Source organism: Glycine max, chromosome 18 (assembly GCF_000004515.6).
Source record: "Glycine max cultivar Williams 82 chromosome 18, Glycine_max_v4.0, whole genome shotgun sequence".
NCBI classification, from domain to species: domain Eukaryota; kingdom Viridiplantae; phylum Streptophyta; class Magnoliopsida; order Fabales; family Fabaceae; genus Glycine; species Glycine max.
This window is the reverse complement of record NC_038254.2, coordinates 54,179,365-54,204,486: the sequence shown is the minus strand read 5'-3', so window position 1 is coordinate 54,204,486 and position 25,122 is coordinate 54,179,365. Positions and strand designations below refer to the sequence as shown.

Here is a 25,122-nt window from a genome sequence, read left to right as displayed (position 1 = left end):
TTCTTTGAACTCTTCTTATCCGTGAATATAGACCCGCGTAGGATCAACCCACGTTAATTTGTGTAAAGCGTTTTCTTAATTTTCCCAGTACATGTTATCAAGATTAATTTAACAATTATCTGGTAATAATTTTCTATTTTAACAGAATTAAAAAAAAAACGATAACCTGACTTTAGAAAGCGATACAAGAAATTATCAACGCAATAACAAATTACTATAAGATCAACCCACAAGTTTTTAGAGTAAATTATAGGTATCTTTCTTCTTTTGAAAAATCATTTCAAAACATACACATTAAGCATTTGGCAGGAACAAAGTCATGTACGTTTACAATTTTAATTAAAAAAGACTAAAAAAGATAATATAAAAAAATTGAAAATACAACACCATACATATAGATTTCAATGTAGCCAAACTTAGCTTCAAACAAAAAATTACAAATTTAAATTTTTCAAGTACAAAAAATAATTATTTTTTGCAGTAATAAATTCCGAATATTTTCATATTTATGAGAATAAAAAATATTTTAAAACCTTTTCTAATCAAAATTATCAATTTACATGATTTATTGTTAAATGTTTAGACAATATTTATAAAAAATTTGTGTAAGTTTTAAAAAACAAAAGAAAAAATATGTAGGAGAAAGACATGTAATTTACTCAAATTTCTAACTAGCATGCAATTGTGCAAGTGACACCAGAAAAAGGGGTTTGAAAGAAAGTATCATCCTAATTCCATTCATATCAAGATGTTATTTTCAAAATTTAGCTCAAAGAAAATCACAAGGCATATATGCAGTCAGTATTTTTAATATAACAAGGACAAGGACAACAAGAACTTTATTCCACCATATAAAATCGAGTAATCGACTACACTGCCATTTAACTTGATAAAAACTAAATATCCAGAGATATTATTTACCATCTAATAATCAGTTCAATATAAATTGTCATATTAAATTAACCAAAAAAGAATTGCCATCAATAATCAAGGCAAAATTATCTGTAGGGGAAACCTATCCCTTAAGATTTCCGGCTATCTAATTCATGTTCACTTAAGAGTAATTTTCTTTTATAAAAGGAGACAAATGCACTGAAGCCTCAATTTACAATATAGAGATGTCACTAGGCAGAAACTGTTTTCTCAGTTCTACAGTCTTTGCGGTTGCATACATTTCGAAAGGGATAGTTGAGGTTACTGCATTTTTCACAAGTCCAACTACCTTCAGGAACAACTGCTGCATTTGGTTTGTTTGTGTTCTTCAATAAAACATGGAAAAGTAAAAATCAGTAAATAATGTTACATTCTAAACAAGGAAAGAAAATACCCCCACCCTAAAAAAAATCTATTAAAAGAAGGGATAAAAGCAACATAAGTACACACTATAACATGGTAAAAAATTAAGTTGCTAAGTAGAAAAATCATCCAGACTAACAGGTAAAACTTGAAGGGTATGACATTGAGCTAAGTCTAATTAGTTGAGAATATCTCATATTTTTACTTTTTAAAAAAAGCAACATTCACATTGTATACAGTCATTTATAATTAAAATCATAGTACGCAATTGATTGAGATACAAAAACTTTACAAGTGCCGTAAGGCAATGTAATTTTAAACACCGTAAGACCATATGGAGTTTTTTTTCTTTTTTGCTGAGATAGACCATATGAAGTTATATAGTTACATGATTATACTATATTTTTTTATACTAAACAAATAAACAAACCATCTTGAGGGAGGGAGGGAGGCAGAGGAGGAGAGGGGAGAAGGGTGTAGGGCGCTGAGACCCCTGGTTGCCCCCTAAATTCATCATTTCCTAGGCTCATAGAACAGGGACTATTATTTGACACAAATAGAAGAAGGGGAAAAAAGCATTGATATCAGAATCATGTTTTAATATTTAATAGTTCCATTGTTGGGCTTTTATATTTGAAGCTTATAAATGCAGTGAAGAAATAAACTTGATCGTGAATGTAAGAGCAATGCGATCATTTGAGCATTGCAACAGCAACAAAGATGAAAACACTTACAGGTTTGACAACTCCACAGTGTTTGATGTTGCAAGTGGTTCTAAAGGAAAAGTTAACATTGTCACACTTCGGACAAATCCAGTCCCCTTCAAATAAACCATCTGGTCCTGCATAGACAATGCAACATGGTTTATTTCTTTCATATTTATTTTTTCTTGCTTAATGTATTAAGACAATTAAGATATCATGTTAATGATTCTACTGTAAAGCTTCATATAAATGCAAAATGTAACATACACTTTGATTTTGTATGTTGTCTGAGTGTGGCACCCGGGTGCTGAACGTATTTCACTCACAGACATTAGAGCCTCAGTTTTGAAAGTTTATTATGGACCATAGACAATCAGGTATGAACTACAAAGAGCACGTAGTAGCTGAGACAATAGGTAATTAGTAAATTTCACACTCCAATAGATTTCTAAACCCTTTTTTGTTTATAGTACATCTTTTCAATATATCTTTATAAAATATGGTGAAAAGTGAGCATTTACATCGAAACTTCTTTCCTGTGTCCACAAAATTTGCTTCTTAAACTAAAATTCTTCAACAAAACAACACTTATTTATAAGTTTTTTTTTTTCTTTTTCACAAGCTATTTTGGTCAAAGTAGCTTATAAACAAATCAAAGGAGCCTATAAGCTCCCCAAAAACCTTACCAAGCCAAGTTCAATATTTTAAAAGACTATTGAGCTAACCTTTTGCAAAGGACAACCAATCAAAGAGCAAGAAAATTCTTAAGGTGAATTGATATATGAAACAACACACAAAGATATCATGATATACAGATAAATAAAAAAGTAACAGATCCTGAAAATACCTCCTCTGCGTTTTCGAGATGCAAAATTATCAGCTATTAATCCTTCAACCCATGGAGGAGGAGGACTTTGAAAACCATAGCCATAGCCATAGCCATCAATTCTAGGCCTTGGACCATAATTAATACCTGATTCGATGGTAACTTAAATAATTATAGGTGCACAACTAAAGAAACACCCATGCGGAATGAACCAAGAACCAACATGAATTGGATATTTTTGTGATTTGAACAAGAACAAAAACACAATCCTCTAGATTCAAAACTCAATAGTCTTAACAATCAATATCAAAGCTAAATAACATAGGCAACTAAAGAGGCATTTATAGCATAAGTAGTCAAAATCCCAGTCAAATGTTGTTCAAATACAATATCCTAGTCAATAACTATAACTAATTACCTAAAAACATTAAAATTAAGGGCCTGTTTGATTTGAGAAGACATTTCCAATTTTTATTTCCTGTTTTCACAAATAATTACAAAATTTTCACCTAATTTTCATTTTTTCTTGTTGTGTTCAAAGATTTGTATAAGACTCTAGAACCCTGGTTACCTCATTCCTACTTCAATTTTTCCTATAGTTAATTAATAAATAAAGTATTGGCATTTACAAGTATCAAAGAATACAATACCAATCTTGAATATGATCATAATGCTTTAAACAATTCTAGCTAGCATGGGCACCAAAATGCTGATACAATTACTAGGAGAGTACCTCCAAAGCTTGCAGGTGGGAACATGGGCAATGGACTGTAAGGAGCACGAGCCCTAGCATACAAACCATAATCATACTGTATGCCAGGATGAGGTATTGGGGATCCAAACTGACTTGGCATTCCATATGATGGAGGAGGAATGCCGACACCACCATAGTAGAAGGGATGACTGTTTCTATACGGGCTTATAATTGGGGCAGGCTGCAGATCCCAATCAATCAAACACCATGAAAAATTAAAAGTTTTACCAAGCATAATACAAGAATTATACAAATTTTTAATTCATTGTTGTCACTTTGGGCTAATCTTAATCAAGAATTATACACTAGGGAAAATCTATGTTCATAATAACATCGTATACTTGGATATATTAATTTATACATATATACCCATCCCTTTAATTTTTCAGCAAGAAACTATAACATGAAGTATCACAGATTTACAGGAGATTTGGATCTTTCACTATTCAAGTAATCAAGTTACAAGAAAAATGAGATAAATATATTTGCTTCTACAAACAAAATTCAAAAACTGAGAAGAAAAAAAGAAACATAATATGAAATAGAGTCCACTGTAGTTTCCTTCAAAGTTGGTTCTCTTTTATTATTTTGGTCATATAGGTCATCTATTTGTACATATCCAGTTCAGGAGTTTGCCCATTGCATGCCTTTTCAGATAAAATTAGTCATTCACCAAGACGCGAGAACCTCAAATGACAATCTAAAACAAGCATGCACATACTGGAGTTAGGGGTGGTCTTGGGGCACCACAGCGTCCCTGGTTGCAAACAGTTCTAAAAGAAAAGTTTAAGTTCCCACAATTAGGACAGGTCCAATCTCCATCTTTACGTGAAGCTGATTCCAATAAAGAAAAAAAGAACAATCTATCAGCATCATAAACATTTGAAAATTCATATGCCAGGAGCATTGCATTAACGTAAATATGTAGACTTTCACTAGGTCTATGCATGAGATCATCCCCGAGAGAAAATAAGGGTCATCAAAAGGGGCAGTATCAATGCTTTTCAGATAAGCTAAAAAGAAGGTCTCTCTTACACTCCGCTGCATGGCAACAATTTAACTAGCACACAGAGCAATGCAAATGAATATGGATTTCATGGTTAAAACCAAAAACAAATCAAGCAAAGTAGTTTGCAATTGTCATTCCCATCGCACTCTTTAATCACTGTCAAATCAAATTGCCTATCAAATTGCAAGCCATTTTAGTGCAAATGTTTTCCCCTTTACATTTATTTTGGAAGAGAATGTTTTCTTTCCCCTTTTTTTGACCTCTCTCATCAAGAAAACTTCCCTTGGCAAACAAAATTCACCTTTAAATGTAAAACAGCTTCTCCCAATCAATAAAACAGGCTCTCAGGTTTCCCCCTTGACTACAAAACCAAGCTTCAACCTCTAAATGAATAACATCATAGGAAGCACACTTTGTTCTGAGACACTAGTCTATGGTCCTATTTGTATAAACTTTTCAGCAAGTTTCATAGAAGAAGAAAATAATCAGATGAATTAAACTTTTTTCTAAGTTAAAATCAATTTACACACTTCCACTGTTCCACATTCAAGTAACATAGGGTGTTATAAGGTTGGCTTGATGGTTGAAGGGAGTAAGGGGGAAGGAGAGGTCGTGGGTTGAATCTCTCCCACTAACATTCTAAAAAAACAAATAATTTCACCGATAAAAAAAAAAAAAAGTAACATGTCCATAACCAACAATCTGCTCTACACATTGAAGTATGCTCTGTCAGAAAACAAAAAGTCTCTCCTTTGACTACACCACATTGTGTGCCGAACCAAAAACACATTTCACCTCATAAATTTGAATTTACACGGTCCAGAATACAAAAGGAATAGTGCTAATTCCTCTTCATGCAGTCAAGAAAAGACCTTTGTTGCAACCCCAGATAATAGAACAAGACACGGAGAAAGAAAAAGAAGCTACTTGCAGTATAAAGCACCATAAAGATCATATATTTACCGTCGTTTCGAAACCTTTTTGATCCAGGCGAACCTCGATTGTTGACCTGAGAGCAAGGGTACACGAAACCCACACAGTAATACAAAGAAAAAAACAAAGCTTTAGTACGAATGAGATAAATATGGAACATTGCATAGAGATTGAAGCAAACCCACCTTTGTAGAAGCCATTGGAATATAGAAGGACTCGGAAATTGTCAGAGAGAGACGAGTGAGACGAAGACAATGATTTGCACCGTTACGTGTAAATTATAAGTAAAGAAAAATTAATATTAATTATTTTATTATAAGTTAATTATTAAGTATATGTACCAAAATCATATATGGACAATATTTATTATTTTTATGACAATACAAAATATCTCATAAATTTAAATTATAATTTATATGCTATACAAATTATTTTATTACAAATTTCAATTATAGTATAATTTATATACATACAGTATATATCATTAAATTTTTAGTAGATAAATATTTTTTATATAATATAATTTATGGTAAATGAATATTTTGAATATTAAATTATATTTTAAATTTAAATAGATAATTTAAATTATGGTATAAACTGTATTTTTTTAAATTATTGAAATTCAATTTAAAGATAGAGTTAATTAAAGAAAAGTAAATTGAAAGAGATAATAGGTAAGGGGAAACAAATGTGATTTAATTTGACATAAGAGAAAAATTTTGTGATTGATGTAAGATAATATACCAAATACATATCAAGAGTGAAAAAGTATCATAGTGAGAATATTTAATTAAGAAGGTAATGATGACTCTCTAAATTATGAATTTTATATATATAAAATGAGGCTAAAAACTCAAACTAAAAAATATAACAAAAGTGGATAATTAAGAATGATCAGCAAGCAATTGGATTTGAATCCAGACTTGAGTTTCCTTAGAAATATAAATCATATTGTTTATGAATAAACCTCTTTTCTCAAATATATCTGTAACTTGATTAGATTTGTAAAATATATCATAATAATTCACTACCATGACTGGAGCAACAAAATTCATTATATATAATTCAAAATTGACCCATAATGAGTTTAAGTAACTTAATTCCTTCAGAGAATCAACTAAAAACCAAGAAAAATGACCCATAATTACACCATGATCACAAAGTATGAGCCATGTTATGAGAGAAGACCCACAGGGGAGCATCTAGATAGTCTCAAATTATTCCATTGCAAACTACTTTATGATCATTGGATGCTACGGCACCATGCAAGCTTAAACTCGTTATACTGAGGAGGTTGCTAAACAAGTGTTTTTTTAGAAAAGGCATTTATAATGTCCAAGAAACGCCATTGAACAAGTGTTTGTTGTTGTTGCTCAAACATAAACAAATTCATGTGGCGTTAAATAACATCTAAAACTACTGTGAATGTGACTGACCAATAGGATGGGAAAGGAGGCTTCCCTTTATTCCCCGAACGAGACCACGCCTCTTAAGTGTTTGGAAATGCAAGGAGAAGGTAATAAATCACGTTAAATTAATCAAAGACACAAAAGTTACAACTCGTAACTTTAAATTAATTGTGAGAAATCACATTAAAGAGCAAATTTTGCTTTTGCTTTTGGTAATGAAATAGCAAATTTTGGCAACATTGCAATTGTGAAAAAAACTTTCAAATTAGGTCACAACTTCATGATAACCCGTCATGTATTGATATTTTTAATTTTTTTTTTTGCAATTCTCGACGTGCATGCAACTTTTTTTTTTATCATTTGACGAGGTGCATGGAATGTTTGTATATTTAGATTGAATATTTCAAAAGTAAATATATATATATTTTTTCTTTTGTAATTATGGTATTGTTTGTTAATTACTATTTTTTGTCAGAAAACTTGATGAAATTTAATATAATTTTTAATTTTTTTTTTCAATTCACAATGATTTCTCATAAATTATTTTTTGTCAATTGAGACTAGGATGGTATTTAATAGTCTTCAAGTCCCCAATTTTTGGGTTTGTTGTCTATCATAAATTTAAGAATTTCACTGGTATATGTGAATATCTCTAATTGTTCCTTAACCTTTAGTTCAATTTTGAATGCTAATACAATAGGATTCTCACGGGATGAGAAAGCTGAAATTTATTGGTGATTAATTTTAAAATTAAAAGTGCTTATCAAATAATTTACTTTGACCTTTTTTCTTTTACCTTCGTCGTTTACATAGAATTCATGTAACAAAATTTAAAAAACGAGACATTTACGAGTTTAAAGACTAGAGCACACTGCTTCGTTGTGAGGCCTCAATCACCACACTTGGCTTTAAATTTGCAGAGTTGCAGTGAACACTCTTTTCATGTTGTCCTATGTCATTCTCATTACTCATGCTTCTCCACACAAATTCACCTCACTCTTCATCCTCCGCACAAAAACAATCACCCACACCACATCATCATCATCATCATGTGTGCAGTTCACGGTAACACGCGTGTGCTCACTGGTATAGGATTCTTACCACCACGATCACCATCACAACCACACAAGATTTTTCCCTCCAACGCCCCACCTCGACGTGGACCTCAATTCCCTAACCCACGACCATGTCGTCACCGTTGTCGCTTCACTCGCTTCCGATGCTGGTTCAATGGTGGCATTGGGTTGGCTCCCAGTACCAAAACGCTGAACTGGGTCGTTAAGATTGTGACTGAAATGGGTTTGGTTGAGTATGCAGAGAACCTGTTTGGTGAAATGTGTGCGAGAGGGGTGCAATCGAATTGTGTCAGCTACAGGTCATGGTTGTTGGTTATTGTAAAATGGGTGATGTTTTGGAGGCGGATAGGTGGTTGGGTGCGATGATTGAGAGAGGGGTTTTGTGGTTGATAACGCGACGTTGAGTTTATAGTGAGGGAGTTCTGCGAGAAAGGTTTTGTGAGGGCGTTGTAGTATTTTCGGAGGTTTTGTGAGATGGGGTTGGGGCCTAATTTGATTAACTTCACGTGTATGATTGAGGGGTTGTGCAAGAGGGGTAGCATGAAACAGGCGTTTGAGATGTTGGAGGAGATGGTTGGGAGAGGGTGGAAGCCGAATGTGTACACTCATACGGCTTTGATTGATGGTCTGTGTAAGAAAAGGTGGACCGACAAGGCGTTTAGATTGTTTCTTATGCTTGTTCGAAGCGAGAATCATAAACCAAATGTGCTTATGTATACTGCCATGATTAGTGGGTATTGCAGGGATGAGAAAATGAACCGTGCTGAAATGCTGCTGAGCCGGATGAAGGAGCAGGGATTAGTGCCAAACACGAACACATACACGACTCTCGTTGATGGGCACTGCAAAGCGGGGAATTTTGAAAGGGTGTATGAGTTGATGAATGAGGAAGGTTCCAGTCCCAATGTTTGTACCTATAATGCTATTGTCGACGGCCTTTGTAATAAGAGGCTTACAAGGTGCTTAAGAGTGGGTTTGGTAATGGGTTGCAAGCTGATAAAGTTACTTATACTATTCTCATAACATTGCAAACAGGTGGAGATTAAGCAAGCCTTGGTGTTGTTCAATAAGATGGTCAAGAGTGGTATTCAACCTGACTTTCATTCATACACTACATTGATTGCAGTGTTCTGTAGGGAAAAAAGAATGAAAGAAAGTGAGATTTTTTTGAGGAAGCTGTGAGATTTGGACTTGTTCCTACGAACAAAACTTACATGTCGATGATATGTGGTTATTGCTGATAAGGTAATTTGAGTTTCGCTTTCAAGTTTTTCCATAGGATGAGTGACCATGGTTGTGCTCCGGATTCTATTACTTATGGTGCTCTTATAAGTGGGCTGTGCAAACAGTCAAAATTGGATGAGGCTGGTCGGTTGCATGATGCCATGATAGAAAAGGGACTTACTCCATGTGAAGTTACTCAAGTAACTTTGGCTTATGAATATTGCAAGATAGATGATGGTTGCCCTGCTATGGTTGTTCTTGAAAGGCTGGAAAAGAAACCCTGGGTCTGGACAGTTAATATTAATACCCTGGTCAGGAAGCTATGTAGTGAGAGGAAAGTAGGTATGGCAGCGCCGTTCTTTCATAAGTTACTAGACATGGACCCTAATGTCAATCATGTAACAATAGCGGCATTTATGATTGGATGCTATGAAAGCTATAAGTATGCTCTTATTTCTGATTTGTCCGCAAGAATATACAAGGAAAACCATTGAGCAATCAAAGTCACTAAGTAACAAAATTAATGATGTGATTTGACGCTTTCTAAGGCTGGTTACATCTGGATCAGTAACTAGTTGGATTTTGTTATCGGATCATTGGGGTAAAAAATATACTTGCTGGAGATGGTGTGAGATTTTGGCATCTTGATACTTAATTCTGCATTCGATTACTATGTTAATGTGATCAACATTTGGGGTTATGAATGGCACAGATTCTGTAATTTATCAGGTAACCTTACATTTGCCTCTTCCCATTCAAGTTCTAGAAAGTTTGAAATCCTCGTGAATTTCATTTCAAATTTTTAATGCTTATTTGATTTAGTTTTCTGTTTTCCTTCCCTTATTTCTTGTTTTTGTATAAGTGGAACAACAGATGCAACAGCCAAGTTAAGTTTGTCCATGATTTCTTACAAGTTTCAGATTTCTTGTGTTTGTATAACTGGAACAACAGATGCAACAGCCAAGTTAAGTTTGTCCATGATTTTTTACAAGTTTCAGATTTCCTTGGATGAGCTTACCTATCACTCAGATGTGTCAAAGCATGGACATCTGTGGTTGAACAGAAGTAAGCAGTAATGGGAAGGTTATTATATTATTCTTTTGATGATTATAATTACCTACATCCTGCATGAGACAGTTAACTTTGATAATGTGGAAAGTCTTGTTGGCTTGTCACCTGTGAATCCAATATGTATTTAGGAAATGGCTGTCTCAATTGAATTATAGGGAAATGGCGCTCTCTTTTGGCTTGTTTAAATGGAAGTGTCGCTCACCCTTTATCACAACGACCTCTCACTTTCTATCAATAAGAAGACCATATTTCGTTCAACTCCAGTGCTGATTTGCAAATTCAGAAACAATTCTGTACGAAAATTGATTCAATGTTGAAGAAAAATTTTGGTCTACAGTAATATATACAACTACTAAAATCTAAGCATCTCCTACCAGATGAAAAACAAATGAAGAGAGATATCATGTCATGACTGTTCATATGGTCTTTGCCAGTTCAATTAATGGTAATCTGATACTGGACCACAGGTGGCAGTTTATTAGAACTCAGTAACATGCTGTTGTTGTACCAGTGTCAAGAGTCTCAAGACAAACATACCATCTTCTGCTGGCAGGTGTACAGTGTGCAAATTTGTTAAGGAAAGTGCTAGCTGATTTGCTTATGTAAAGGAGGATATTGCTGAAATTCTTCATAGGGAGTGTGGATTTCAAACAGTATCACAATCTCTTGTAACGTCAAATGTGAAGAGTAAGTATATTATAATATATTACATCTATTTTACCAGCACTCTTTTTTTCCTGTATTTTTCTCCCAGTTGTTTATAGCATTGCTATTACAGTTTGTATAAAAAAGAAAAAGCATTGCTATTACAGTGTCTACAACCTCCATTCCAGGTTGCTATTCTTTTATTTATTTATTTTATTTACTTCTGTTGTGCTAACATGCAAGACATTGTATCTTCCTTTCTTTATTTTTTTATGAACTAAATTTATTCAATAAAGAAGAAAATAACCAAGAAGGGAGAGAAATACCCAATTTTTCTGTAAGTTTGTGTTGTGTTCAATCTTGCCAGGAATCCTGTATATACGAAGATGGATTAGAGTGATGGACAAAGAAAATATAAAGTTAATGCTGTCATCCTTATTGATTTTGACAAACAATAGTCGTATTTCACTAGGTAGAATTGACTACATGGATTACATGATGACATTCTTAGGTATAGTATTTATCAAGAGATTCATTTTAATAATTCCTTCTAATATCCTTCTTGTTCTCTCTATCTCTTTTTAAGTTTAAAAACCATGTAATATACTCTTTTCCCTGGTGTCTGCAGTGACTTCCTTAGCACATGTTCAAAGTTCAAACTACCTTAACTGTTTTCTTTCTTGTTCTCTTTGATAGGTGTCACACCAATATCTTCTCATATGCATCCCATATTTTATCCTTTCTTATATGTCCACATCTTCATCTTAATGTTTTCTTTTTTACTCCTACAACTTTTTTTTTTGTGTTGTCCTTTTAAAGCCCAATATTCTTGCTACCATAAAGTATAACTAGTTATATAACCATGCCATGAAACTTGATTTTAGTAAGTAGTTTACAGTCAGAAATAATCCTTGATGTTTTCCCTCGTATTTAACCACCCAGCTTGGATTCCACGTGTGGCATTGTGATGGTGTAAACCTATCCTTGTAAGAAAGTCTTGAGTTTCACTTCCAAGAGTTGCACCCTCGTACATACATGTATTGTATAGCTTATTAATGTCGTAATATGTCGTGAGTGATCCTTGTTTGAGGTTTTGACGAGTTTTCGTTTTCGTTGGCTATCAAGGATCTAATACAATTTTCCTCCATTATCAGAATTTAGGACTTGTTACTAGACTATAGGCAGAGTTATCTTTGTTGATTTTGATATTCTATTAAAATAATATCTGCAGGGTTTTGCCTTTGTGGAAAATTTTGGTGATATATTTAGATTACTGAAACCTTTGTGGAGAGGTTTGTGGCCTATAAGCATTAAGGATTTGAAAATCTGAGTATTAAATATGTAGCAATTAAGCCAATAGTTCTCCCAAAGGGTGATTTTCAAAATTCGAAGCCAAAAATTTGTAAGATGCTTGATCAAATGAAAATGATACCTCTTCCAGCATTTTGACCCTAAAACATGATTTTTTTAATGGGTACCCAGATTCAATACTCTATGAACATCTCATAGTTTCTCTTCAACTAAATGCTTACCAAAAATTTATATTAAAGCAAACAAACCTACTAACAGGCAAAAAAAACTTAATAATTGATAGATATTAATTCAAACTTGCAAATAAGCACATAAGAAAATTAGTTCAATCCATAAAAGTAGAGGACAACTTTGAGTCAACAATATATTACTATTTCTTCTAGCGACCCTTAGCAAACTTATCAATATATAATATAATTCTTGAAAGTGATAATTTTGGATAAAGTACACAATTGTTGCATTTCAATTTTAGCAACATGTAAGGTCTCATGGCGTCATAAAACGCTAAGGCAAGGTTGCATATTGTAGACTCAGAATAGGTTTGACCTTCCCTAGTCCCTCACATAGCCAGAGCTTTTATAATAGTATCATTCTGCTTTGATGTTGTTTTAGTCAACAATGAAAAATCCAACGTTAGCCATGAGCATGACTTGAAAGAAATGCCCTTCCTAACAACAATAGGTCTATCCATTCGGCTCTGCCATTCCATCTAAATAAATGAAAAATTAATTTTAGCACTCAAGTATATCTATCACTGAAGCCTACTTGATGGGAGAGGCTGTATGCTTTAAAAAATTGTTGAGGTAAAATTTACTTAAAATATTTATGCCTTAAAAAGGATTAGTGTTCAACTATCGGCTAATAATATCCTTGTTGTATATATGTATATAAAAAAGCATCTAGCATTTAAATGAAGCAAAATAAAAAGTAACTTCAATACCAAGAGTTTATGTTCTTTAATACCAACTTTTCAGTGAGATGAATGATAGAGTAAGTCAATGTCATGTTTAGGATTTTAACCAAAATGGATTTTTGACATTTAGTTAAATAAGTCATCCATCTTGAGTTTATCCTTTTCGCCTTTTGAATTATAAATTATTAATCAAGGTTTTATCATCAAAAAATTCAAACACTTGATTCTCGATAAATAAGATGTCTAATATATTCAATCATCTTGCAATATAGATAATTTTATATACGATTAAATAAATTTAATTTAGAAAACATCTTTCATCAATGGTCAAATATTATTAATAATATTTTATAAAGAATGCATGCATTCATAAAAGAATGCAATCTTTTTTTATTCATTTGGAAATAAAAAAGAATATAACCTTTTGATATAATTTAATATTTTTAATAGGATATTAATTTGTATTGTTCGCACTTCTTTCAATACCTACGATGTTAAAAATTAGTCAAGATCATTATTGTCAAAATTCTCCAAAATTAAAAACTTGAAGGCTTTTCAAGATTTAAATAATATGTTTTCAATTCATCTTCATCCAAAGTTTAAATTTTTTAGATTCAAATAAAATTCCAAAAGGGGAGAGATAGACCAATTAAAAGTTAAAACGTTAAATAGATAACAAAGTTATGGATAAATATATAGTTAGAATAAAAAAGTAATCAATAATACAATTACTAATAGATAGAACTATTACGAAAATTATAACAGTCACCCAATATAAGATTGGAAAGTGATAATAATTATCATGCTAATGATGAATTTATTTAAAAATGACAAAAAATATATTAAAAAAACAATCATAATAAAATTTTCATCTGAATTAATAACAAATGTTTTATGCGAGCCTTAAGTAATTGAGAGTTTTAGATGAACCAACTTGATTAATGGTCTAAAGGTAGTAAATGACCTTGAATATGCCTCTCTTTTTTTCTTTCTTTCCTATAGAAATCTTCAAATTGTATTTCCAAATAATAATGAATATATAATTGATAATCTTGGTGTGTCATAGTAATTAATTCATGTTATTTTAAGGGATAAAGAACTTGGTTTTTCTTAGATCTCAAACTCGATCAAAATTTGTAAATAAATAAAATAAGTGTTTTGGACCATTTTTTCTTTCTTTGTCACAGATTCTTTAATCCGTACACCTGTTTTTATTTTTTTTATTTAAACTTTTAAAGGGAAGTAAAAAAAAATGATATTTTATAATTATTTATAAAAATTAGAATTAGAATTTTTTTTCAAATTAAAGTAGCCATAAGGATTCAGTATTTTTCATTATGTAATATGCTATTCACACTAATAATCATTATTTAAATGTTATAATTATTTTTCATATTTTTTTATCATTAATCATGGGCTTATTCACCACAAGATATTAATAAAATAATAATAAAATATAAATTTTTATCCCAACTTTAAAAAAGACAAAGACAAAATATGTATCAAATATTATAACAAAAAATATATTAATTTGCAGGAATGAATGAGATGGTATTATGATCCATCCCAACCCTATTTATGAAATAAGTATAGGCAGTACTCTTGTGAGATCTTCGTTAACATAGGAATGTCAGCCTTCCCTATTTAACATAGGGGATAAGTAACCTTGAATTTAGTATACTCAAGATTAATTAATTGATTTCATTTCTAATGTGTGTGTGTTTTTTTGACAAAAAATTCTCATGTGTTTTGTACACACATTAAAGTTTAAATTTGAAATCTCATACAAATTAATTATATGACCTAAGTAGGTGTACCATATATATATATATATATATATATATATATATATATATATTAATTAGTGTGACTTGTTTTTGACGGAGATCTCACTATGATCTTAGAAATATGATAAGTATTTATCTTATTAGAGGCTTTCTTGTAAAACGAGTTTGTTGTTTACTATAATACCAAACATTAACCACGATTTTATCCTATAATTATTTGCAATTCTGTAAAATTTCACTCGGTCTGATCAGTGAGGGAAGTCAGGCTGCCAACTAGTTATATATTTGTGAGTATACTCTCAATCTTCACATGGGATTATACTTGATTGACACTCTACCCAATTGTATGCAAACACACTTTCTGTCTCATGATTTAATTAGTGTTTATCTCATTTATAATATTGTTGTTTTAGTCGAATACGATTTTGCCCTCTTTATAAAGAGAAGGTAAATTATACTTTATTTTCTTATATACAGTCTAACGTCTATCGTTTTTCAATTTATACTATTATAAAGTTTTCTTGTCACTAAATCCTTATAAAAATTGATCAGTTAAAGTAAAAAATGTTATGATTGCAATTTTAACGGTGATTAATAAGCCAAAACATGTAATTGAATTACGCAAATTAAGATAAATGAATTTTGTGTAAAAAAAAAAGAAGATAAATGCATGTAGTATTTTTTTTTACTTTCATTCAAACTTGAAGGAAATTAGATAGTGGTTAGTCTGTTTTTTTTTCTTCTTTCCATTCTCTTTAAAAGTAAAGACTCTTCCAAATAGCTTTAATCTACGAGTTTAATTTTGCCAATTTTGATTTGTTTTATTTATTAAAATATTTTTTATTTTTAAGAGTTTCTCTTGCGCAATTTGCATTAAACTTTATAAGTGAAATTTATGAAATAGAAAAAGAAAAATTGAATCACCATACGTAAAACAATTTTTACCCTCTCTCATAAATCCTTCACCTCCAGTATAAAAGGAAAAATTGATGATCTGCTAGTATTTTTTCCTTCCCCTCGTCGTTTGTTTAATTTACTGCATGTGTTGCTAAATGTTGAAGGCTAAAATCAAATTGACCAGAGATAACAATTTTGTTTTTGGCTGAGAACCAAATTCTAGCAATATAATAATTGACGCGTTGCACTAATTTCCTCAATAACAAAAGGAATCAAATCTTGTTATGCAGATTCTGATGTGCAAAAACACGCATAAATTATTGGAATATAGCAGTTGAGCCTGTCAACTGAACTTCAAACTTGAATAGAAAAATGAAAGGGGCATTTTCACGTGTTATTAGTATAATATATAGTTATTGATGACATCTATATATGGGACAGAGCAATGGCATTTTATACTTACTAACAGCACATGCGCACACACCTTTCCTTTTATACTTTTCTGAAGGGGAATCCATTCGAATCAGGAGTTTGTTTATATAAAATTAATTATTAGCCGACTAATTTACACGTATTCTCAGATGTATAGTCATGATTTATAAGCATCAAGGATCCTTGGTTTTGAAAACAGAAAACTCTTATATAACATAATATATATGGTTACACGCGGAGACACATGGAAGTAAAATTTCGAGGTTATTGTTAAGTTGTAAAATGAATTCCATATGAACAAAATTTGAAGCAAAATATATTTTCAACGTCTAAAAAAAAGATTCTTATGTCCGAGGGTAATAAAGAAATTAATGTACAAAGTCAATGCTATTCAAATGTATATGACTTTAACCACACATATACCATATTCTTGTTTTCGATCACCATGCTTTAAGCAAACCCTTGATATTTCTGTTAGCTTACAGCTCTTTGTTTGATTATAATAAAGAACAAATTACAAACATTATTCGCAGGAATGCCATAAAATGATTTGAAATACTAATTACTGATTTAAATTTACCCATTGAAAATTGAACTGTAGGATCTCTTAATCACAGTTCATGTTGATCCTTGTAATTTACATTTTTATTATGGATCTTTTATAGTAGGTCTCTCTCTTAATAAAATTTTGAATCACAATGCATCATTTTATTGAGATATTAATATATAATTTTTTCCTCTGCTAAACACGTACAACCCTGTTGTTACTGTCTACCTTCTAAAACATTAATTTTTTTATCAGATTTTAAAACATTGATTTAAAAAGTCATTTGGGTGCATACTCCAGCTAATAGAAAAGTCATCTGCGCCGAAATCTAGGGATTTGCAAGGATATCCTAGATCATAACCTAACTTTAATTATAGTTAGCATAGAAAACAGATAAAATTCGAACAAGCTAGTAATCAGGAGCTTACCAACACATCAATTGTTGCTTCACTTTTTAAAACTCAATATATGGAAGAAAATTAATGATTAATCTCCATTTCTTTCAAACAAACATTTAAAACTATATACAGTAGTACTAACTCAGAAGGTCTTCTACTTGGAAATAAATTGTTCAACTTGAAAATTATGTATCTCGAGGAGAAAACAAATCATAATTTCCATTTATCTCATGATTTTTAATTTCATATATATATTGAGCAACTGTTAATATTTATATTTTGAATAAAATTTTGTAATAATATTTTCTTCGACCAAATTTGAAGTGATCATAACTCAATTAAATTATACCATGCTTAACTATGTTTTTCAACTAATACCATCAGATAGCCAAAGAAATTGTTCTTTGGAAATATGTCAACATTCTTAGTTTCATTAATTATAGCTATCTCATAATTAATGTTAACAAATTAAAATCAGCACTTGAATTTCTTCCGTGGTGGGCAAAAATCATTATTACAAACTTATTTAGGAACTGCATTGTTGGCACAGCAAAAAAACAAAGAACTTGGAACTACACAAACAAAATTTTTAAAAAAAAAACACAACAACACTAGGAGCACCAGAATAGAGTGCAATCATTCAATTCATTCACCCATTGCTCAACCTCATTTGCCTCCAAGGCCATTTCTACCACCTTGGCTTGGCTTTTGTTCTTGGCTAAGTTATTGAGCAAATCAACTAGGCTCTTCCTCCTCTTAGACCCTTTTGACTCACAACTATCATATGGTGATGTTGGGGGAGAAGACTCTGGTAAGCTCCTCTTAGAAACCGCCAGACACGGTGGTTCCGGCTGCACAGCAGAGCCAATGAGGTGAGGAAAATTCAGCTTAGCCTTTTGGCCACGCATGTTGAAAGCAGCTTTGTCGTAAGCCAAAGCTGCTTCCTCCTCGTTAACATAAGTTCCGAGCCAAACCCTAGAACCATTTTTCTTTGGATCTCTTATCTCTGCTGCGAACTTCCCCCATGGCCTACGCCTCACACCCCGGTAGCGCCTCCATTTGGGTGGCGCGTTCACGTCATGCGCTTCCGAAGGGTGCTCAAAGTGGACACTTGCATCCGAACTACTATCATGGCTAGGGCTTGGAAAAGCTTGAGGTGGTGTTAGAATTGTTGAATCATTGTGAAGGAGATATTGTTGAATTTGTTCCAAATATGAACAATCTGAATCCGTGGTTGTGGATGACATGTTTTGGAGCCGAAAGGGAACGAGGGTGTTGAGCTGAAGTTTGCTTGCTGGCTGTGAAACAACTTAATGAGCCTTGAACTGTGCTACCATGTACTTAGGTTATTTCCTTAAATATTCGTTTAAAGGTTGTTTCTATGCAAGTTCAATGGATTTTGGAGCGACACCAGTTGTGGTCACGTGCGATTTGTAAAATTTCTTAAATAAATTAATAGCAAGGCCTGATTACTGTGATTTCTTTTTTTGATGAAGTGCTTCTGTGAGTGAAATTTTTAATCTTTTGTTTCTTGGCAAAAAAATTATAGTTTTAGTTTTTTTAGACATGTGTCATTATTGAAGTTTTTATAGAAAGAAATATCATATACTAATTTCTTGAAGTTGGGAGAGGAGGAAAGCTTGAACCAAATTCCTATACTGATGAGTATAAGAGTAATTAAAATTTTCAGAATTATAAATTTGTTTATTTATAAGATCATTGACTATTTTTTTAATCTCGTTCTACATAAATCAAATTATATCATTATAATTTACACGATTACTATATTATTCAATAACTTTTAATGATATTCTCACTTTCTTTCAAATAATAGATTATATTTACAATATTTTATATCAACATAAAATTATTTAATACTCTATTCATATAAGCTAAAATCAACATAACATATTTTTAAAATATAAATTATTTGATAACTTTTTTATTAATGTATTTTAATTCTTAAAAATTTTGACACAATAATTATAATTGAATGGTTGGGTTGGTAAAATTCATTCTCTATGTAAAACTAATAATGAGACATTAGCATTAATTTATATATATATATATATAGAAAAAGCAAAAAAAAAAAAAGACGTCGATCATGACTGCAGCACAACCGGTTGGATAAGTATGACGCCTTAATATATTATACATCAATGTCAAATTAATAAATTCATTCCCCCAACAACCGTTAAAAAAAGCTTTAAAGTATACTTACTCCGTTTGCCTTTAATTATCGGATTATGAAAAAAAAAAAATATTTGTAAAATTTAAAATTGATCATATTAATTATTATTTATCAATTATATCCTTATTTTATCTCATATCTTTAATTAACTCATACATACATTTATTATAAAATGAAAAAAGATAAAATAAAATCACACAATTATTTTAATAAAATTAAAAAATTATTATATTTCTTGATTTGTAAAAACAACCTTAGATGACATATGAAAGTAACGAGATAGTAATAAATAAGGGGCTAACGGTTCAAGTACAATATTCAGCAGATATGTTAGCATCAAAGCAAGCATCCTCTATATATTTAGTATTTACTGCTTTGCATAATGTTTCAGTGCGAAATTGGGCCCGCTTACCAAAAGCAAAAAAATGACCCTCATATTTTTTGGGGGAAACAAGCAAGCTAAGTTGAGTACTACTATTTAAACATTAAACTTATATTTTATATTATTGCTTTGTATTTTATTCTCATATATATATATATATATATATATATATATATATATATATATATATATATATATATATATATATATATATCACAAAATAAAAAGTGGAGACACCATACTTAAAATAACTTTAATTTCTTAACATGAATAATGTTTGTATTGTAGCTAGGTCAAAAGCATGCTAGCCTATCCGTTTCAGGGATGGTTTTTGTGTGATTTTTTTTACTTCATATGGAAAATATAAAATATAGCTTAAAATATTTTTGTATGAAAAATGTTTGGAGAACATAAATTTGGGACAGCAAAAAGTTATTACATTTTTATATTAGAGAGTATATTTAATATAAAAAAATATGATAGATAGAAATAACTACGTACATTAATGTCAAATACGTACGTTACTATAAATATTTTATGTTCAAATAATAAAATTGTTTTCGTATATCTGTATTTAAGTCAGCTTAATTGTAATTGTGAGTTAAATCTTCTAGTCATATTTTTCCATCTTAATGGCCAACATTCATTTGAAGGTGTATTTACTATTTAGTGTATTTCAAGCATAATCATTATAGGAAGGCAACGCCTAAGTGCTGGAAGTACGTACGAGAAAAAAAAACACCCAAAATTAGAGGGCACCAAAACCTTAATTAGTGTGTCAGACTAAACTTAATGGGTACTGGGTTTTCATTTTTTGGGAGAAAAAACTCTTCTTCTTCACCTTCTCTAGGTTGATATATGATTTTTCTTTTCATTTTACTATACCTGTTTATTGATTTCTTTTAAGTAGCATAAGATGAACTGTTTTAGGTCTTGATGCAATCGAATAACTCAGGAGATTATAATCCAAATTATATTATATTATATATATATATATATATATATATATTTCTAATTGTATGTTTAAAGCTATTTCCTTGGTCACCATTTATTAGAGGATGCAAAAGTTAGTTGAATATTTTGTCATATTAGTTAAAATAAAAGTTTGGACATGAAATTAGTTAGTTCGACCTTGTATATAAGCATCATAAATCATACTTTATAATTCAATTCTATAAGTTTATTCACTCTATTAGTTTATCACCATTAATGCCCTCATGATTATGTGTCCAAATTAATCCTACACAACATTAAAGAAAATCAAATTATAGTGGAGTAACTTTAATAATTATTATATTATTTTATAATTTTTAACTAAATAATATTTTCTTAATCAAAATTATATTCACTGTCGAATTAAAAAAAATCCTTTCACATAAATCATATATATATTAATCTAAAATTATTTGTTATCTCGTTTATAAATATTAAAATCAACCTAATATAAATATTTTAAAATATACTAAAATATGAATTATTTGATTACCTTCTTGTCATTGCTCAATTTTGACAAAAATTGATACAAATGATCTTGATTAATATGTGGATATAATTCAACTATTGAATCAATAAAATTTACATTATATGAATTTATAAAAATAATATAATAATTTTCAAAATTACACCAGCGCGATGTAATTTGATTTCTTTTCATATATAAGGAAGGATCAAATTTACATTGGTATAAAGATAACTATTACATTATTTTATAAATTTCAACTGAATAATATTTTATTAAAATTCAATATTGAACTGAAAGTCTCTTTCACATAGATCATGTGTAAAAATTTTTATATTAATCCAAAATTATTTTTTATCTCATTCGTATAGATTAAAATCAATATAATATAAACATTTCAAAATATATTAAAATATAAATTATTTTAATTACTTTTTGTTGTTGTTCAATTTTGACAAAATTTAATACAAATAATTTTGATAATATTTAAGTATAATTCAAGGATGGGATAAATAATAATCACATTCTATATCAAATTATACAAATAATTATCAAAATTAGAATGGTGTGTAATATATAACTTCAAAGTCAGGCATATGCAAAATAACTATAATTAAGTAAACATATCTATTTTGATAAAAGTAATTATTAAAGAAATGAAAGTAGGTAGGAAACCAAGGACAAGGGTTCCCCTCATTAGCTGGCGGCGATGCAAAGGTAGGGTTGGTTGTGGGGCCGGAGAATAGGAGTGGGCTCCAATTAAAATGGTTTAGGCTTAAAAACAGAAGTGCAAATATGAGCCAAACAAAATACGTTAATTTGTTTAAATTAGGAAAATTTACACACTAATTCAATCAAACCAACTTGATCAAAAAAGGAAAAATTAAAGGCATTCCTTTAATTTCATTCTCACCACTCTCTTCCTTTTTCTTTCCCATCACTTCCTTTTTCCTTCTTTAATTGTTGATTTTTATCACCTTTCCTCTTCCCCTGCTTCTCTTCAACTTAAACTCAATCTCAAATTAAGCCTCCAAACACCAACAATACATACCATATGTTACCAAACCTTCCCCCTCTACTTTTTGTACACTCAATCTCCTCTGTCGGCTATGTTTCATCACTTGCTGAAGATAGCTTTGTAACCACCGGAGGGTGGAGATAACCAAAAAAAAAAAAGAAGTATTAATTGCATAATGATATCTCTATCGTTTTTTTATGAAGATTTCTTGGTTTTATTGATGTTTCAGGATTGATTATCACCCATATTGTAAAACATCACAACTTGAACTTCACCAATAGTATGCAAATAATTTCATCAAACTTGAAAAGTGCACAATATTATGGTGAACAAAATTGCATTAATTCTATGAACACCAGATTACATTACAATCGTTGAAGTCTCATATTAATGATTGATCAAATTGTACAACATGCATATTCCTCTAGCCACTTCAACATTCCACCTTGACTTGGCTTCTATTCTTGGCTAATTTATTCAGTAGTTCAGCCAGGCTCTTCCTCCTCTTTGTCCCTTGTGATTCTGAGCTATCATCTGAACACGAGGACGACGGTGATGAAATTTCTAACAAACTTCGCTTGGAAGTTGTCATCATTACTGGCTCCGACAATTCATCGGAATTGTCGGAATCAATAAGATGAGGAAAATTCAGCTTGGCCTTTTGGCCTCGCATTTTGAAAGCGGCTTTGTCATATGCCAAAGCGGCCTTCTCTTCGGTATCATACGTGCCAAGCCAAACCCTAGCTCCGTTCTTCTTTGGATCCCTAATCTCGGCCGCAAACTTTCCCCACGGTCTACGCCTCACCCCTCTGTAATGCTTCCATGTTGGTGGCGCATGATCACGCGCTACCACAGCCGTTGCATCCTCACTTCGGAAAGCAATGTTCCCTGAATCACCATCACATTTATTAGGGTCTGAAAATGGATCATGAGATGCAGCTTGGTGGGTTTCAGACATGAGATTGATGGAATCATGTCCAAGTAGGTATTGTTGAACAGATTCCAAGAATGCAAAATCGGAATCCACGGTGGCGGAAACCATGTTTTAATTTTCAGCTAACTTTGCTCACTGTATTTGGTGGAAACACCAATGTGTGTGTGCCTTGAACTATATGGTGCAGTGTATCATATATAGCATCGAAATTTGTTTAAATAATTGCATTTTTCTGATAACTACTGTGGCACGTCTTATCTAACCGATGTAGAATCATCCTGTAGTGGTTTATAATAATATTATTGTAATGGTTGCTTCTTTGAAAGTTCCATAGATTTTGGCATCGTGCTTATTGAATTTTGAATTTTGAAGTGTCAATATTTGTCGTCACCTGTTTGTTCACTTTAAATATTACTAATTGCAAAACTCTATTTGTATAAGCTTTTAACAATAAGTTTATGGCGTTAAATATTGAATTATTTTGATTATATCATCAGTCACATGCACCTCATCTAACTAACCAAACACCCACCATGTATTTAACTTAACTATTTATAAGTTAGCCTATTTCCGGTTTAAATATTTGAGAATTTGTCTTTAGCTTTATTTAAAGACCTGATATAATTATTTACTAAAATATTTTTTGTTAATATATATAGCCCTTGGCTAGAACCATTATCGTTATATTTTTTCTTAGTTAGAGCCCTTCAGCATGCACATTTATTTCGCTTTTTAATTAAAAAAAAAAAAGTAGATTTCGCACAAATATTACACCAGTGTTTTTTTATCTCATGATTAATTATAATCACATTAATTTAGAGGTGAATATTTACCTAAAATAAGCCTATTGTATGAGTTTAGTGCATCATGTGTTTGCTAGTAATTCTCGATTTCAATGTCCATTACCTGATTGTCAGATCTATTACTTACCTTTCTTTTCTGGTGAGCTTAGCCTCTACTATTGCCAAATCAAATGAGTGGATAGCTGATTTGGTTTTAAAATATGACAATTCTACCACATATATTCGTTATATAGTATTTTTTTTAAAAAAATTGTCTTTTTCCCTTCATGATATTCCTAGCATATAGATGGAATATTGTATATAAAAATAATCTTTTTTTTTCTTTTAGGTTCCCGATCTTTATTTAATGTGCATACTTAATTTGACTCTTCACTATTATTAGTGGCCATACTTATCTATAGAGTTTTCTATCAGGTGTATGTGGTGGTCATGATTGGCTAAAGGCCTAAGAATTCAAAGCTGAGAATGTTAAGAGAACCAACGACAAGGATATATAATATGGTAGCCTGGTAGGGAAAAAAGAGGTTTCTTTTTTACATACTGTTTTTTATTTATTTATTAACCTATTAGTTATAAGATAAATTTGGCATAATGTAAGCCAGTGTTACCCTTATCATTTAATTATTCCTTTGTCCTTGGAGCAACTCAAAGGCTGTCCTTCATCACTAGTCTCTGATCACCATAGCCTCGTTGTTAATTAATATATTATCTTCAATTCTATTTTATCCGGTCTATCTGTAAATATTATATTAGAAAAACTGAGAAGCAAAACATGATATGATTTTTCTAATATGTATTCATGGGCTCGTTTTAGACTGGGCGAGAGTCTAATTTAATTGATTAAGTAAAATATATGAAATTTTGTAAGTTTTTTTATATTTGTCTTCAATTTTAACTAGAGAAAAAAATTCACTTTAGTCTTCTGTTAAATGACTTTAACTACCAATAAGAGTATGCATTATATGACTTTTGTCTTTTTAATGTAATAAATACTATTTCTTAATCCAAATATTTTATTTTTAGGTCCCTTGTCATGTATCCGTTGGAATTAGAAAATCTGTAATGATATTTGTTTATTAAAAAAAGACCAAATATGTCAACTT

General features: G+C 31.0%; 3 protein-coding genes and 1 pseudogene across 4 annotated transcripts; 1 reads left to right on the top strand and 3 right to left on the bottom strand.

Annotated features, from left to right (window-relative positions):
• Window positions 1–880: 880 nt before the first annotated feature.
• LOC100775590 (ranBP2-type zinc finger protein At1g67325) lies at window positions 881–5,813 on the bottom strand. 2 transcript variants are annotated; one of them, XR_005889746.1, is made up of 8 exons: window positions 5,708–5,813; window positions 5,553–5,598; window positions 4,302–4,414; window positions 3,560–3,761; window positions 2,848–2,973; window positions 2,268–2,384; window positions 2,031–2,137; window positions 1,241–1,259 (listed from the first exon to the last, which is right to left on the bottom strand). XR_005889746.1 is itself a non-coding variant. In XM_006602816.4 (7 exons), the coding sequence occupies exons 1-7, from the start codon at window positions 5,720–5,722 to the stop codon at window positions 1,125–1,127; spliced, it is 744 nt and encodes a 247-aa protein (XP_006602879.1). In that variant the 5' UTR covers window positions 5,723–5,812; the 3' UTR covers window positions 881–1,124. The 2 variants fall into 2 exon arrangements, 1 of the variants encoding a protein (XP_006602879.1); XM_006602816.4 differs by lacking the exon at window positions 2,268–2,384 and having other exon boundaries at window positions 881–1,259; window positions 5,708–5,812.
• Window positions 5,814–7,496: 1,683 nt separating this feature from the next.
• Window positions 7,497–11,017, top strand: LOC100820493 (pentatricopeptide repeat-containing protein At4g19890-like; annotated as a pseudogene).
• A 6,643-nt stretch (window positions 11,018–17,660) lies between these two features.
• Window positions 17,661–18,718, bottom strand: LOC102663872 (ethylene-responsive transcription factor 1). Its single transcript, XM_006602815.4, has one exon. It carries the CDS (start codon window positions 18,477–18,479, stop codon window positions 17,844–17,846), a length of 636 nt encoding a protein of 211 aa, XP_006602878.1. The 5' UTR covers window positions 18,480–18,718; the 3' UTR covers window positions 17,661–17,843.
• Window positions 18,719–22,604: 3,886 nt separating this feature from the next.
• On the bottom strand, window positions 22,605–23,391 carry EREBP1 (ethylene-responsive element binding protein 1). Its single transcript, NM_001250872.2, has one exon. It carries the CDS (start codon window positions 23,322–23,324, stop codon window positions 22,716–22,718), a length of 609 nt encoding a protein of 202 aa, NP_001237801.1. The 5' UTR covers window positions 23,325–23,391; the 3' UTR covers window positions 22,605–22,715.
• Between the last annotated feature and the right edge of the window lie 1,731 nt (window positions 23,392–25,122).